Source organism: Protomyctophum bolini (assembly GCF_963924005.1).
Source record: "Protomyctophum bolini genome assembly, chromosome: 13".
Taxonomy (NCBI): domain Eukaryota; kingdom Metazoa; phylum Chordata; class Actinopteri; order Myctophiformes; family Myctophidae; genus Protomyctophum; species Protomyctophum bolini.
This window is the reverse complement of record NC_137874.1, coordinates 29,643,989-29,661,919: the sequence shown is the minus strand read 5'-3', so window position 1 is coordinate 29,661,919 and position 17,931 is coordinate 29,643,989. Positions and strand designations below refer to the sequence as shown.

Genomic DNA, 17,931 nt, shown 5'->3' with positions numbered 1-17,931 from the left:
TGCACCAAACACACACACACACACACACACACACACACACACACACACACACACACACACACACACACACACACACACACACACACACACACAGCTGAGTCAGGGGAATGGGGGTGAGCAAGAAAGTCGCATAGTGGAAACAACAAGTGGAAACAGGGGACAGTTAGACGTAACATGGGGACAGGGAAGTCAACAAGGCAGGTGACCCCAGCATGGCAACACTTACAGTATATCGTTGCAGAAACCTCTTATCTCCATATTCTAACTTTTTTTGTTTTTTTGTAAATTACCCTATACTTGATCACCATGGGCAAGACCTACGCTAAAAAGACTATCATTTGTTTGGGCAGAAGTTGCTGTACTTCATCAACTCTAACTTGCGGGAAGCGGAAGTATCGCCCAAGGAAATGACGTTGATGCTTTACAAATCAGTTTCATTCTCCGCGAATGAAAGTGAAAGTGTTGTGATTGGTCGGGAAAATATCGTATCCGGGGGAAATACATCTGACGGATGTTCCGGAGGATACATCCGCCGATAGCTTCTCTGCCTTACGTTGTGACCAGGCTTTTATTTTCGCAGATAAGTAAGCCTGGGACCGAGGCTAATACTTGATCATACTACAACATCACTACAGTGTCACGCCACAGTAACCAAAGTAGCAGATCTGCAAGCTCAAAACGTGGCACAAAGAGACGAGTTAGCTTGATCTGCTACTTTTTCTATTTCTTTTCATTTGAATCTTGAAAAGAAACAGAGACGATATGCCACTGGGTTCTATGCTACTGCAATGTCTGTGAAGCAAAATGATTTTTTTATTCTTTTGCCCCTCTATTCAAGACGTATCAATAAAGAGCCGTGAGCATTCAGGCCTGGGATAAAGTAACAACAACCTAACACTTACATAAAGACACAGCTAACATCTTATGACATTATGCACTCATTACATTATGAGTTCCTATAATCTACTGTGTGGTATGTAGGGTTTTGCAAAAGTTATTTTAGATTCACAGCATTTACAGTAGGTTGAATGGACAATTGTTTGATTACTAAAATGAGTAACATAGGACAAAATAGGTAGCGCTTGGGTGCCACGTGATGCCATAAGGTCGTGGCTACAGAAGCTAATGGAGTGGTTCGCACAGACGCAGTGCAAGCGAGGCCCTAGAAACCGTGCCTATACTGCCTAGCAACCGGAGCGATTAAAAAAAATGTGAAAAAATGAAAATAGTGAGGCATTCTTATCGAGGCATCGATATTAAATGCCTTAAGACAAGTATACTCGTCAAGTCTTCACGTATTTATTTAATTCATATGTGTTAAAGATAATGGGTCTGAGTGTACGTCTGAGTAATACCTGAGAGTTATCAATTATATATTTTTTAGGTTTACTGTCTCCAATTTAACTGTGAATTAAATGTAGGGGAAGTGATTTTTTGGGGGTTAAAAAAAATCCCAATAGGGGTATTTCACAACCATTCTAACAAATAAATATATTATTGTACCTTCAAGCAAGGACAAGTTGTATGTGGTTGCGTTGAATTTAATTGAAAAATTGAATCAAATTGACAGGTCAGGCCACGTCCCACATGAGAAACGAATTAGAGTTTCATCACTGCATTCACTAAACAAGCTTTCAAACAAGCACCGTGACCCTGGTCACCTGGTAAAGTCATTAGCAGAGACTTCAGATATTTACAACCAAGCAGTGACTTGGGTGGCACGCGTCTGTTGTGCTCTCGCCACATGTTAAACGTGTCCAACTCTCGACGGGTGATTTGTACTCACTGGTTGCTCCTTATTTTGATCTCTTTGCTTTTCTTGAGCTCGTTGCCATCTTTGAACCATCTGTACGTGGGGACAGGATTCCCCGTGGCCTCACACTTTACTGTGAGCTTGGTTCCCTCATCTACCATCGATGGAACCTTCATCCTCCTCAACTTTGGAGCAGCAGCTAGAGAAGAAAAGAAAAAAAGATGAGAGATCAAATTTACGACTTAATGACTTAAAACCCTATATACTTTGTTGTGCATCAAATAGTGAAAATAGCCGATGTGCTGTTTTCACAGAATGTTTGCCAAATTATCACCTATTTTCACTGAAGTTCATCGATTTTGAACCAGATGTTCGCCTATTACGACATGCCCAGAATAGGGATGCTATTGTCTTTTTTATTGTTTTTGTGGGGAGACAATAAGAAAAAGAGAGGCACAGATGTGTAGAGGCAGAAAGAAAGGCTTTAACAGAGCCAAGTCAAGCCTCTGTGGACTGACTGGGAAGCGTCTCATGTGACCAGATGTGGTCACCAGAGATGTTATCGACTCCTCCGCAGACTAATAAACAGCCTGAATTTCACCCCCTCTTTGACTTTGTCCACAAGCAAACAAGGAAAATGCACTGAAAGACAAACAGTATTATAATGTTTAAACATGTCACTAGCAAAACTAGCAATTAGAGATGTAATATTTACAATGGGCTGGACAGGTGCAACAACTAAAAGCAGCTCTTCTCTAAAATGTTCAGATGAGCTAAATCCACTGCTGCCCACATTTCAATACATACTTCTGTTAGACAAATTAACCGTGGCATGTTTTTTCAACATATCATTATTATTACGCTACCCCCAAAAAGGCAGATCTCCAAGACAATCTCCTGAAAACGCGTTGCGATGCAGTACATTGTCATACAACAAAGTATATACTGTACTAAGAATATATGTCTTAAGCAGGAAATGTACAGATGAGTAAGGAAATAGACACATCTGCTGTGCTGATGTTTCCTTGGGCAAGGCACTGAAACCTCTGAATGCACTGAGCGAGCCCCGTGGCGTGCCATTCTGTGAATGACCTTGTGTTAACCTCTAGGTAGGACTTCTGGATGGTGGATAGAGTCAACAACACTGTACAATGCAGAATTCAGAAATGAACAAATTAACTATTTTTGTCCTAGTACCCTGTACTTATAGCTCTCAATATAATCTTTTTCACAAACTAGATTTTATCCCTGGGGTGCTGGGAACAATAGAAGAGTTTTTCATGCAAGCTGTGCAATTAAGTCACATGTGTTTTCAATGGCAGCTACTGTAATAGTCGCCATTTTTGCAAGGGTTCGCCATTTAACCTATTTATTCCAATAACACAGGGTAAGGTATTTTCATGTTTTTGAAAATACAAACAAATAGCTAAGCGAATCTACACAAGTCCAGAATGGACAAATCATACAAATATAGCTACTGTATCACCTGTCAAACGTAAAACTATAAATACACTGCATATTGGGTCTGTTATCAATTTACAGTATGTGCTCTATGTTTAAACCAAACACTACAGTACAACAAAGTTATTGTGAGTTTACGTAACAAAGTAAGAACCCTGACTCATGGTTCCTAATAACCCTGACTCTGGTTCCTAATGACAGAGAAAGAGGATCCAAGGAGAAACCTGTAATGAGCTTATCTTACTGAAGCTGGGGGATTTCGTAAGTCAGAAACAAAACAAAAGGAACAATTCTACGTAAACAGGTGATTAGATGCTCCATTCATCGCACTGGCAGATTTTTGTAGTTGTTCCAAGTGAAAAGTTTGACTTATTTAGAAGAAAGAAAAAACAAAACCCTCGCAACAATTGCAGTTTCCATGGGGGGACATTATCTTAAAATATTCCAGATTTCCTTCAGACTATAGGGGTGGTTTTGCTAGAAAGCGGTCAGATTCCATTAGAAATCACAGTCATTATCTGGTTGTGTAACATGCTAGTGTAATGTTTCAACACGCGATAGGAAAACAAAGCAATAATGAAAGAAGCCATTTGGCCAGCTGACAGCCAGCCGCACGTTTGGATTAGTGTTGCATCGGTCATGAACGAACAAGTCAAATGAACCAGTTCTTTTTGGTGAACGAAATAAACTTGGTGAACTTCCGTGAACGTTCAATTCAAGCCGCTCAGTTGCAAATGCGAAGCGGTGAGAGACTGTTCGCCGTTCATCATTCAGCGCGAGCTGGAGGGCAGAGCCGGGATCCCGCCTCCCACAGCACAGAAAGCTAGCAGGACAGAGGTTAAAGGGGTGGTGACTGAGACTGACTGACTGACTGACTGAGAACCAAAAGGATATTATGGATCACTCTCTGAACAAAGTGCTGCGACCGCCAGCCAAACTAACTGTGAAGTGTGAACAAACGAAATGTGATCGAATGTGATATATACCTCCTCCGATGTCTGACTTGGGTTTGACCGAGTCTAATGTATGTATGACTGAGTGACTCTAGCCCTCTGGTTGCACTTACTACTTCCAACATTTACGGTGCAAAACAACAAGGTCATGATTAGCGTTTAGAACAACAATTAAACAATAAGACGGCTATCTAATTAGGTCATATTTTGATTGAAAATTTATTTTATTTGTAAATCTGTGCATATAAAATATTCCCCTTGTTCATGTGGAATAGTTTGTTTATGATTATTTATTTAAATTATGAGAATCGCTAGCTCATTTGGAGCCCCAGCTGGTGGTCTATGGGACATACACCTGAAATTCTGCCCGGGGGAAGACACCATAGATGGGGACAAATGGGGCTGGGGGAGATCGCGGGTCTGCCACAACGCAACAGTTACCCTAAAAAATTTATAAAATAAACACGTCAACAAAGTTTCATTGTAACTAAGATATTTATATTTGTTAGAAGTCATAATTTCAGCCATATTTAGCCATTACGAGCGAAAATATCTGATGCTAACTGCTAGCTTACTAAACCTGAAGTGACGGTCGGCCTGGCTCAGCCAATAGATTTCAAGGTACGGCACGTGGAGTTCCGCTGTATGGAATGTGAACGACTTGACTTGAGTCTGACTGGGTCTGTGCAGGGGGACTGGGGGAGATCCATAGCTTCCAGGAGTACCGAACGACCAAAATGAACGAAATGAACAGATCTTTTTACTGAACGACCCCAGATGATCCAGTTCACTGAAATGAACAATAGTTTCCATCACTAGTTTAGATGGGGATGTTTTTAAGGGTTAAGCAATTACAGATAATCTCGGGGAATAGGTGTGCTCTCTGCCTAAACCCCCCTTTGCTGTCTCTCCCTGCCTCTTGTGCACCCGTACAGTACGTACTGTAGTACACAGTACACACATTATCAAATTAAGCTGTAATAGTCTTAGTGACTTCCTCTCAGAACAGTCATCGCTCTGTCTCATCTGTGGAGCATTCACACGCATGAGGTAGTGAATGGCTCCTTGAAATCACCACTGTTTGCTCAGCTAAATGCTTTCTACAGTGTGCATTGGTATTATTATTATTATTATTATGAAGTGATTGGTATTATTATTATCACTCAATACCAAATAACGAAACAATGACAAGAAAAATGAAATATGTTATACATGGATAATGAGTTCAATATAATGTTGAAATGGGGGTGCACCAAAATATCCCCGGTCGTCATTGCTTGTGAGACATTGACCTACTTTGCAGACGTGGTAAAGGCAGCCCATCCGAGCACAATATAAATAAATAAAAACTGAGCAATGCTTGCTTTTGGAATACTGTCTAGTGTTGTTTTAATGAGTATGGCCGTGCACAGCTGAAAGGCTGACAGAAAGGCTGAACTCAGCTTCGAACCCAGAACCTTCTCGCTGTGAAGTAGGAGGGCAACAACTGAGCCACAAAGTCAATTTACCTGATCCAAGTGAGACAAAATAGCTAATGTGTTTGATATGTCAATGGTATTTGCAACCAATTATGCATAAAGAACTTTTGATCCATTTAACTACTTTCCACTTGGCGTCCCTCCCTATTTTGGGCATGTACTTATAGGCAAATTTAATTGGCTATCGCTATTCGCCAGACCGTGAAGTAAGTAAAAAAAAACGATACACGTCTCCTGTGATATTTAGACCATGCTGAATACTGCACTGTATGATATTGTTTCGCTGAATGATACTGTTTCACTGTATACTGTCGCGGGACCCATTCCACGTCAACTCTGCTGAGATCTGCAGTGCTTATTAGTGATCCCGATTCAGCCCTCCGTCTTTGACAGAATTACTAAAATACAAACAGCAGATGCCTTTTTGAAGCCGTTAATGCCTGGTAGATATGGATACAAAGCAGATGGCCCTGTCTACTCCAGGCAAGCCCACAGTGCATGGGATTGCTCTGCACTGTGTCTGCGTCTGGGATGGTGTGTCATCTACACCTCGGCTCCAAAACTCAGCACTGACACCCTGCTAAGAATAATAATACTGATGGTTAGAACAAAAATATACCTATAGAGGGTATGCGCATGTATAAAGTGAGTGGCGAATCGAGTGGCAAAGTGAGTGACAAAGTGAGTTTAACGTCGTTTAACGTCGTTTAATGCAATCAGTTAAGACTTTGGACTTTGAATGTATGGGCTGTCAAGGCCAGAAAGTCGTTTTTTGCCACTCAGAAGGCGTTTCCGAATAACTCCCGTGTATGATGATGATGATGTCACGCATACTCTCTATACGGCATACCTTAACCTTAGACCCAGTACACTTGACCTGAAATGGCACTCTGCTTGGTGAATTCAGATATGCATTTACAATACCGCAAAAATAACAATAATGGGCAATAACGAAATATTGTTTTCATGACAAAACGGATCAAAGTGATCAAATAAGAAGGCTCATATCTGCTTTACAGATGCACAGCAACTTCTATCAGCAATATCGATAACACTGCCTGTTACTAATATGCTATAGTAATAATATGCCTGAGAGAAATGAAGTGACCTGATAGCACAAGCAGTTTGTACACAAACCACACAGGAACAGCAGACCATGAGCTAAAGTGAAACTGTGGCCGGTGTCACATGCATGGCTACACTCTATAATATATAGCTCCATTCTTCCTATCATTAATCACTGTGCCGTTTAAAGCAGAAATGCCTGAAGATTATCTCAAAATACTATACTTCTATGAGGAAGAAGAGGGCAGTCTCACTGCCATTGATTTTATCTTCTCAGTTTGCAGATATTGCCTATTCAATTCCTGACTTTTTAAAAATGTATTTCAACTGAAAGTAACTGACTGATCTCCATGACCTTAACAGGCTAATGAAGAGAATAAAATGATAATTTGAATGTCAGCTTAATAAGACAATAAACCACGAAGCTTGACGCTTTTGTTTCAGTCATGCCATGACAACTTTTTTTTTTTATTATTCCTGAAGAGTGTCATCTTATTTCTTGGCAGTGCATGGTTCCCAACTTCCCAACCTTTTCTGGATCAAGGGCAAGGCACACTTGAAAGTATAGAAAGTGTACACGGTGCACCCATCTGATGTGTATTAATGTTATATTGTCAGTAAAACCGTATGTGTTTTGCCAATTATTTGTGGGCCAGCATTCAATATCTTGATGGCCCATCAGTGGGTCCTGACCAATAGGTTGGGAATTGCTGCCCTACTGTATATGGTTTCTACCCACTGAAGCACCTTGGCTCGCTCACATAGCATACAATAAGACCAAACATATAAATGTCTCTGCCAGGTGCCTTCTCAGGTAGCAGGGGGAGTTTTCGACCGCTTTACTGCCTAGCTAAGTGTCACTTCTATAGTTTCAGTCTTTGACTACACATAGATTAGATTTTGCCCAGTTTTTCCAGTTGTGATGCAGTATCCCATTTTTAATATTAACAGTATAGTGTTTATGCCAAGATATATTTAGGTTCGCAGACAGTTTTAAGATGGTCCAGTGGATGCAGACATAAAGGAACTGTGTTTCCGACTCTTGTGCTCAGATAAATCTGACAGTTAAATGTTAAACCAGAATAGCTCCCAAACAGCCAAGATTAATGCATTTTATTTTGCTTATTAGTTAAGTAGATATTGAACATAGTAGGAAACACATGAACCCTAGCTTCTCTATTCTGGGCGAAAAGTCTGTGCAGCAAATAGCAGATCAGCTATTTTTGCCAAAGAGATTTGGCATAGAGGGGAAAGGGTACTGGACCTAGGATAGAGCTCTGGGGACTCCAGTCAACCAAGTAGGGTTAAAGTAAAGGGCTTGTTAATCACAAGGCTCACTGCCTTCTACAGAAGTGGTTCTCAACCAATGGTCTGGGGACCACCAGTGGTCCCTGAGGGGGTTCCAGGTGGTCCGCAGCTAAATGGAGAATTGGTATGGACCCTGATAGATCTTTATCTCTTGAGAGTGTAAAAATAAACCAAATGGACCCTTATACAGTAGGTCCATTTGGTTTCATTTTAAGCTCTCGAGAGTTCAATTATTGTCTCATTACGTCTGCATTAACACAATTAGAGAATGTAGATGATGATTTATTTTTGGTCAACGTTTGCCTGTTATCTCTCCTATGGTATAACACATCAATACAACATGGAATTGTTGACAAATTATTATTCAGCAATAACAAAATATAGTTTTGGGAGGCTATAACTCATTATTTAATTAATAAATGCTGAGCCTTTTTCGTACAGAAGTTGAAGTTCAACACATTGTATTGCGCCAATAAGGCATAAGATTTTATTGGGTAAATATAAACTATAAAGGAAGATCAAAGCCCTTCTTTGCTAATGTAGTTGTGTATCCTGCATCTTACTTGCATGAGCACTGGAGACAATTCTTTCTTTGAGTCTACTTGAGCATTGGTATAACTTGTACCAAGGATGTGTTAGGCACTGTTTAGCTTTGCATCAACTGATATCCAACAACACACAAACTACAAGTCAAGACAAAGAGCATATTGAGTTAAAAAGGCCTTCGTAATTATAGACTAATGGCCAATCATCTTCTAATGGATGACATACACTACTAATAGACACATTGTATGTGGAGAAATGACCAAAGTCTACCTAATTTTCAAATATGTAAGTTTAACCTTGAACTTGTGAACAAAACAAGGTAACAATTTACCTTCACTACAGTTTAAAATGGAATTAAAGGTCATAAATGCTCTGCATGTAAGAAAATGAACTTGCTACAAATTATACATTTACAATCCATTACATTATCCATTAAATTATACATTTACAATCCATTACACAGTAAACGCACAATTATTTAGTCTAATCCAAAATTAGAAAGAAAGATGTATATATGATTTAAATTCAAACATCAATGACATTAGCCTAATGATTTTGGAGAACATAAATGCAAAATCTATGAACTGGAAAATGGGTATGTGCAATGTATGGACTAAGCAATGACAATGACCTGCACTGATTTCAGTACGGTTCCTTAAACCATTAAACCAAACCAGACATGTACTGTATCACATTCATGAATAAATACTGGTCCAATCTTTAAGTGAGCTTCCAGTTCATGTAGCACTTACAGTATGTTCACTGGTTGCAGTGACCAATGTATCCATAAAATGTATATTACTATATGGACTATTGAGCTCTCAGGCAAACTCAGGCATTACGAGTGACTTGAGGAGGAACGTTTAAAACTCTGCACAAATAAACAGTGCTACATGATTTATACACACCATCACCACTGGATTCACCCTGTGTCTATTGCCTGAGGAAAGCCTAGTGAGCCATAGTCAGACAGCAAGGGGAATCAGGTTAGACAGAGTGTAAAGAAGACTGTGACATACTTCACCTCAACGCAGGTTCCTCCTTGCCAAACAAATTAAACAAGCTTTGCCCTTGCCTGGAGACGTTTCAGAATAACACTGCTATTCAAAACAGATGCGCGACTTCTCTGTAACATGGAGTAGGCTTACACTTTGTGTGTCTACTTCAAGCATGGTATGGCTACTTTAGCTTGTTCATAGCAAGAAGGCAATCATTTTAAGTATGTATTACTTTCACTTAGAATCCAGTTAAAAAGGTTAAATAGCGTATGACTATACTTAATGCGAAAAGGCAGTTTCAATACCAATACTGAACGCAATCTAAGAAAAGAAACTTGAGCCTGAAACACACGAGAGGGAGGAATCAGAGTGTTGGCTCCCAAAAGTGCGTTCTGACAGAACTACTCTACTGTATAATATAATTTATTGTCTATGTCTATTTTGTCATTAGCCTCAGTAGTAACAGGGCTCGAAAGATGGCGATATTGGTTGTACCTTTCCTTTGATACTAAAAGAAACTACTGGCAGGTTATTGCCATGGAATTTGCTGTGCACAGTCATGCTCCTTTGAGGATAGACTCTATGATTTGGTGACCCACTGGCCTTTGAAGAAAGAACATCCCAAATAAGGCAGGTGCTGAGGAGAAAACAAAACACATTTGGTCTTCATCAGATTGATCAATGACCTTTACTCTAATGCCTCCACCCTTAGGCTAAAATTGAACACAAGATATCTCAAAATCCAATCTACTGCGCTCAGTGACTATGAACCCTACTGATGTGGGTGACCCCATGGCAGGTACAGTACCACCCTTCAGGCCGAACTATTCTCTTGCACACATCTGAAAATAAAATGGACAGACTGCCATGACACGGTTTGCTCATCAGAGTAGGACTAACGAGTAAGACACGCAAACGCGGGAAGCGAACGCAGATCGTAAATTGCAATAACAATTAGAATAAATTACGAATAAAAGGGGCCAGGTCCACAACAAACAAATCACTGGCCCCTTTTGTGCCCATATATGGAGCTGAGTGGACCTGGCCCCTTTTGTGCCCATATATGGAGCTGAGTGATTGCTGATGCAACACACTCCATATTTGGATAGCGGGACAGACAGACACACACACAGACATGATCTGCTAGGTCTCATAGGAAGTGCTCACTGCGTTCGCAACCATTTGAGTGTAGTAGTGTACGCATGACCATTCCTCTGGTGCCGCCCTCAGGCCAAAATTTGCACACAACATATCTCAGAATCCAATCTCCAATGACAGATTGCAGGATAAACGCAGGATGACTTTGGTGACCCGACCCTTGGGCCTGTCTTTCTGCACCACCCTTTGGCCAAACTTTCATCTACTCTGCAAGGGCCTTGCAGAGTCGAACCTAATCGACGCAAGAATACATACGCATAATTTGAATTTCTCCCTTGCGTTGCGTCAGTTACGTGATCCGTCTCGTTCTGTCGGGTTGAGATCTGATCTCCGAGCCTACGCAACCATATTGCTTGCGTTGCGTACCTTGCGTCGAGGACACCCTGCCCACCTGGAGGCAGCAGAGAGCAAGAAGGCTTTTCCTCCTCTGCTCGACCGCTCTTGAAAGAGGACAACACTTCGAGTTGCTTTGCAAACTCGTCTGTGATTATCAGACCTGGACTGACGTTATGTCCAGTGGGCAGTGGGCCGCCCCATTGCTTTATTATGTTTTTGGGCCAAATGTTAGTCCTTTGACCCAGTCCAGCCCTGCTTTTTCAAATTGTCACTTGGTGACAATTTTATACATTGTATAAAATAAGCTTGCGTTTTTTTGTGTCCGTTTGACTCCCCCACGCAAGGAATGTAGACTATGTAGCCTAGAGGCCTTAAGTGTGAAGAGCAACACAGTCAATTTGTTTAGAAGATCATATCAGATAAGATAAACCTTTATTGATACCTGGAGGGAATTCAGGTGTCATAGCAGCAACAGCAGCGACAGTGAAATCCCAAGAGCTTCACAGGTAACAAGAGTAACAGTCAAGAGTCAGATTCTGACACTGACATCTGCACTGGGTCTCTGAATGAGTTAACAACATATGTACAGTATAGGCTATCAATAAATAATGACAACGGGCACTGGCCTACTTCGAACGATGCAAGTTGGAAATGCATGACCCACCCAGTTATTATGTCCCTTTTATGCCCATATATGGAGTTCTTTGTCAGGCATGCCCAGATATGGAGTATATGCAGATGTCAGAACATCACTGTGATGTCAGACTCAGAACAGGCCAAAATTTGAAGTCGGTGGGGCGATATCTTAACTATAGTCTCTGTGTCTGTACGTACGTCTGTAATCCACGGAACTCGAGAACCATTCGCCCCACCTACTTCAAATTCGACCTGCGCATTCCACACCCCGACAGGGAGTGCAGTGCCCGGTGTTGAGTCGGTCGGACCCTCGGTTGTCCAGAACCGAGTCAACAGACACAAAAGGCCTCTGCCCGGGCCACAGCTGACATCACAAGCCTCTGCCGGGGCCAGATATGTACGTGTGTACGTACGTCTGTAATCCACATAATATTTGGGCATGCCTGACCATATTATGGGCATAAAAGGGACACATACATAATATCTGGGTGGGCATGCATTTCCAACTTGATTTCACTCCTCCTTCCATTGCGGGTAGGAATAGAGTGCATTCTGGGATTGATAGCCCCAATAACATGCTGGCCGCTGACTACACCCAATAACATGGACGTGCGCAATGATAGTCAACGGACCAGCGCTGGCTCGAGCTGCAATGACAAATTCGGCCACTATGTCCATTTCTCCTCAGGGTGCCGTCTCTATTAATATATACTCAAAGGTGGACATGGGTACAACGGGTATTGCATAGCCAGGTGGGGCATGGATCTCCAACTTCCATCGTGCCCATATATGGGCATATACTGAGGACATCAGCAACCTCCATACAGTGTATATATATGGTCATAAAAGGGCCAAGGAGTCAAGGACTGGCAGATACAGAGATCTCCAGGGGCATATTAGTGAGAGTGGGAGTGCAACGTAGGTGTGAGGGCCACGTATAGCGGTCTGAACCTCTGGTAAGTATAAAAGTACAGTATATGAATATAAGTCTAATGTAGAGTCTATAAACAGTATGATTCATGATTCATGTAAAATGTGCATCCCAGTGTACACTTGACTAGTGCCACCATACAAAACAAACCTGTCACTGCTAATAAACACATTCTAAGAACATTACACCAAATTTACTTTAGAAGAATACTATGGTTTTTTTGTGTGAATTTTATGTGATATTTTATGTGATATCAGCTAGCTGGTTGCTCCAGTGTTCAACCACAGCTGTCTGATTACAGTAATGTGACCATTTGTTGCGCATGACACAAAAATCTGTGTGGGAGTGGGATTAGGACCATGAGCGATTGAACGACTTCGAACACTTTCAAACAGCTCAGTCTAGCATCTGAGACATTTAAGAACAGATGATGCACAAATTAATTCATAGTTGAGCCATTCTTTCTTTCTACAGGCCATATGATCACATTGCTAAACAAATTAATTGACCAATAGTGATCCAGAGGTTTGAACGAAATTGATGCTTTGTGGTTGCAGAAGTTGTATAGAGACTTGTTGGACAGATGCTGTGTATTGTGTAACACCCCAAGATCCAAGCTACACATCTGTGGCGTGACAGGGCCACGAACAAAAATAGAAACTCCTAGTAAAAGTGTGGCCAAAACTGAAAATGCATAATTTATAATATGGCTTGTCCTTAGTCTACACTGTCTACTGATTGACGAAATATTGTTACAAATAAAACAGTTTATTTGTTAAGGCAAATGGATGTTTCCATTGTGCATGTAAGGCAAAATTCAACTACAAAACCCTTTGAAAAGCTTGTGTTAACAAAAGCCTGGTACTGGCCGTTTGAAGCAGAACAGCAGCTGTGGACATGGGCTATAAAAGTCACATTCTAGAATAGATGCCTATCCTGTGTGTCAAGAGCTAATGCCTTGGGGAGCGGTTGGAAAATTCAGCACTCACCCCTAAGAAGGGTTAAAAAAATGAAGCGGGTTGCTGAGCTAACAATGAGTTGCTTGTGTTATGGCCTTAACATCATTGTTTTACCTCTAAGAGGCTGGAAAAGGAGTCTTTTGAAGCACCCCTTTGTGTTTTTTCTCCCAGCCAAAACATTCAAGATAACATTCATGTTACTGTATGTCACACTGCTGCTTATTGTCAAAAGGCACATCGCGTGGTTGGACATGCAAAGAAACAGTCCGAGCAGTGCATGGGACTGGCCCACACATAGGCTACAGTAGTGGTTCTCAAGCCCTTTAATCTCAAGGACAACCATTTTGGTATACTGTATATGCATGAAGCCACGGACCCCCATAACTCTGAGAGTATACAAATTGCTCCATTTGTATACACTCCCAGACTTTACAGACCAGCAAGGCTCTATTTGTGTTCCTATAACTATCGATCATCTAGCTGGGTCCCCCTGGAACACTGCCAAGGACCCCTGGGGGTCCCCAGAGCCCACTTTGAGATCCATGGGCTACAGCAGTACTCACCACTGTGCCACATCTGTTCATGCTGTAAAATACATCACTTTCAAATAACCCATGGAGGGCGCAACTTAAAGCTGCAATCCATAATTTTCATGTCCTCCCAGGGATTTATCTGGGTCTCCCCCACATGAGAAAGCACATTTCTACCACTCTGCCAGCAAGAGGCGCGCCCCTCTAGCCAGGGGAGATATTGCACTATGAGCTTCAGGCATGTGTACAAGTTGTAAACCAGTAGGCGTTAACACCCTACAGTTCTCAGAGGGACACCACATCCAACCACTGCAGATGTACTAGGGATTCTGATCTGAGATCAGATTATAAAAATGTCTTCTACATCCCGAAAGTTTTCTGAAAAAGCTATGTTTCTATGTCAGTCGTTCTTCAATTTTTCAAAAATAGCAGACCTACAAGCTCGTAGCGCGCCACTCGGTGGTGCGCTATGAGCTTGTAGATCTGCTATTTTTCAATAGCTAAAGCATAACATAATGCTAACACCAAAAGGGGTTCCCGCACAAAATGGGTTAACAGACTCTGCCATACAGATTGGTTAAAATAAAGTTTTAACAATAATTTCAATAATAACTATTGAATCATTAAAATAAGTTCTGGATTGCCGCGCTTTAAGCAATCTTGCGCTATTCCGACAATTTCCAGCTATCATCTTTTGGCATCTTAAAATGACGGTTTGTCTACCATACAAAGAAACAGCTCTTACCACTAAGCAAATTATTCCTTATTTCAACAACACAATGTGCAGCCTAAGGCGGGAAATGATAGCAGTTAAAAGTTATGTTAAACAACTTCATTAAACAATCTAATGTCATGGACACTGGGCTCACTTACTTCCTGGACTACATGTTGTCTCAGTAAGACAGCCCTCCCTATCCACAAGGAGGAGTGCATCAAAGCATTATGTGAATTGTAGTCTTATAAACATCATTAACATATTTTTGCAAAAAGAGTGAAGTGTCCCTTTAAGTGTCATTGTTATAGTAAATACTGCTATTTCCTTATAGCACTGACAGATTAACGACTTAAGCCAGTTTTATATATATTGCACAAAAATAGTGAAAATATCTGATCTACAAGCTCACAATGCATTGCATTGTGATGTGATGCTGTGTGATTGCATTGTGATCTGCTATTTTCACTGTATCTAAAAAAATATATACAGTATATAACATTTTTGAAAATCTTTGAAAGTGGTTAACATACTACGTTTAGCACAAATAATGTAAAGTATTGTTATTCATTTAGAAAATACGGTAGTTAGATTCCTGCAAAAGAACAAAAGACGAAGTTTCTGGTCGTAATCTGATCAGGGCCCCCAACTTGTATGATTTGTGACCGTGTCTGTGATTTCACTTTGACATTAATCTTCTTAACAACTTAACAACAACTAACACTGTTGACAGGGTTGATTAAAACAACCAAAATCAGAGCCAAAATGTTTGAAATTCTTAAATGATATGGTATCCCTGACAAAATGATCAATGCCATAAAAGTTCTATATACAAATACCTCAGCGACTGAGTCCTGACGGAGAAACACCATCATTCCCCATCCTTGCTGGCATTCTCCAAGGCGACACACTTGCCCCGACACTGACTTCGCTGATGACATCGTGCTTATCAGTCAATCATTGGAATACGCTCAGACTCTCCTTCAGTCTCTTGAGCAGGCCTCCAACTGTGTTGGTCTTTATCTCAACGAGACGAAAACTGAATATATGCTAATCCAACAATAACCACATAATAAAAACACTTAACACTCCTTTGAAACAAGTTGATGACTTTGGGTTCATATCTTCTTCCCAAAAGGACTTTCAAACTAGGAAGGGTATGGCCTGGTCAGCCTGCAATGACATGCATAACATTTGTTCATCCCAGTTTAGTAAAAGTAAAAATATTTAGGACGACCGTTGAGCCGATTCTACTCTATGGCTCCGAGACATGGACACTTTCAAAGAAATTAGAGAAACGGTTGGATGGCACTTACACCCACCTTCTAATGATAGCTCATAGCTGAAATATGTCTTGGAAGAGCCACCCATCGACTAATCTAATATACGGCAACCTTCCCCGTGTTTCTTCACTAGTCAGATCCAGAAGAACACAGTTTGCCGGCCACTGCTATACAGAGCTGACAATGAGGTTATATCTTCCCTTCTTCTCTGGAGTCCTGCCTCAAAGCAGACCAGAGGTAGAAAACTGTCGTTCCCTGATGTCATGCTAGGGAGTCGGGACACATGCATCAGTAAGCAGGAACTGGGTATGGCAATGAAGGACCGGAAAGTCTGGCGTGGCATTGTAAAAACCATGATCCTTGGCCGAAAAATGATGATGATGAAAAAGAAAATAGCCTTTTAGATCTTTATTTAATTTAATTTTATACCATTCAAGAGAAATGTTTTCATGTGAGTAAACATCAGCTTAAGGAGCAATATGCCCGTTTGAGTACAATATTTAAAAATGTAATTAGTAGAAATAATTTAGTCTTTGCATGTGTCACCAGATTGTCAGTTAAAATTGGATGTCAGCAAAAATCGTGTTAAATGAAATCAGTCACAATAGGAAGGCATTCTTAAACCTCATTACACAAACAATTAGCTAAGCCGTGACCATTTCCTGATCTCAGGTCAATCACAATTTAAAATTACAATGAGTCATAGTGTTCTCTTGTCTAAAATGCATGTGTGTGTGTGTGTGTGTGTGTGTGTGTGTGTGTGTGTGTGTGTGTGTGTGTGTGCGCGTGTGCATGTGCATGTGCATGTGTGTGCGTGTGTGCGTGTGTGTGTGTGCGCGCACGCGCATACATGCCTGCGTGCGTGCGGATTACTAGATTTAGCAATTTCATGTATATAGTACAATGTTGTACATTACATCCTTGCCAAGTTCTCATTAGTCACTTCTTCCTCCAAAAAAACCAAAAAAATGCTTGAAATGCCAAACCACCAACAAAGGAGGGAACTGAAAACCACAGGTCGACATTTCTAACATGAAAGGGCACATCACTGCACGGCTGCCTTGTTATCTGATGATAAACAGTTGTCTCGTTTGTCTTAACAAGTTACAGTCAGTACCACGTGTGGCACAGCTGTGCACCTGAGTGCAGTGGTTCTCAACCTTTTTCATGTTAAGGTCCCCCCAAGTTCGATATGCATGAGGCCACATTTTCCACAATGGCCTGTTATAGTGCCACCATGAGGCAAAACACATTTCTGTACATTACTCGTACAAATTTTATCCATACATTACGCAATTCGGTATACACTATCTCAATAGTCATGTGATCAACACGGCACCACTTCCCATATTCCATCTGATAGGCTAAGATTGGCTTCCAAAGCTCACATGATTGGTTCCGTTTCGAACAAAATGCCACAAATCACAAACACAATGTGCAATTTCCGTGAAATTATACATGTACATTTCCACTAGGCCGAGGATGACATGCCACTCATTTATTTCCAAATCAGCCTCACGGTGGCGCTATAACAGGGTTTTTACTGCATCGATATGTGTACAACTTTGTATGCGCACTCCCTAGAGGCACATACATTTTCCCTGCATTTTCCACATCTCCCAGTTATAGCGCCACCATGAGGCCGACTTCTGCAAAACACATTTGTTTATATTAGTCCGATTTCATACAAATCTCACGCAAATCGGTACACACTCTGTAGTCATGTGATCACAATGAGTCTGTTGGATTTCTCAGATTCTACACTGATTGGCTAAGATTGCCTTCCAAAGTTTTCAGGAGTGGCCCATTTCGTACAAAATGCTG

General features: G+C 41.1%; 1 protein-coding gene across 3 annotated transcripts in view; it reads right to left on the bottom strand.

Annotated features, from left to right (window-relative positions):
• nrg2a (neuregulin 2a) overlaps nt 1-17,931 on the bottom strand; it is a 132,405-nt gene that overhangs the window by 61,951 nt on the left and 52,523 nt on the right. For all 3 annotated transcript variants that reach the window (XM_080780846.1, XM_080780847.1, XM_080780848.1), the window contains exon 2: nt 1,787-1,952. In XM_080780846.1, coding sequence (XP_080636972.1) covers nt 1,787-1,952 — 166 coding nt within the window. The remainder of the gene's footprint in view (nt 1-1,786; nt 1,953-17,931) is intronic.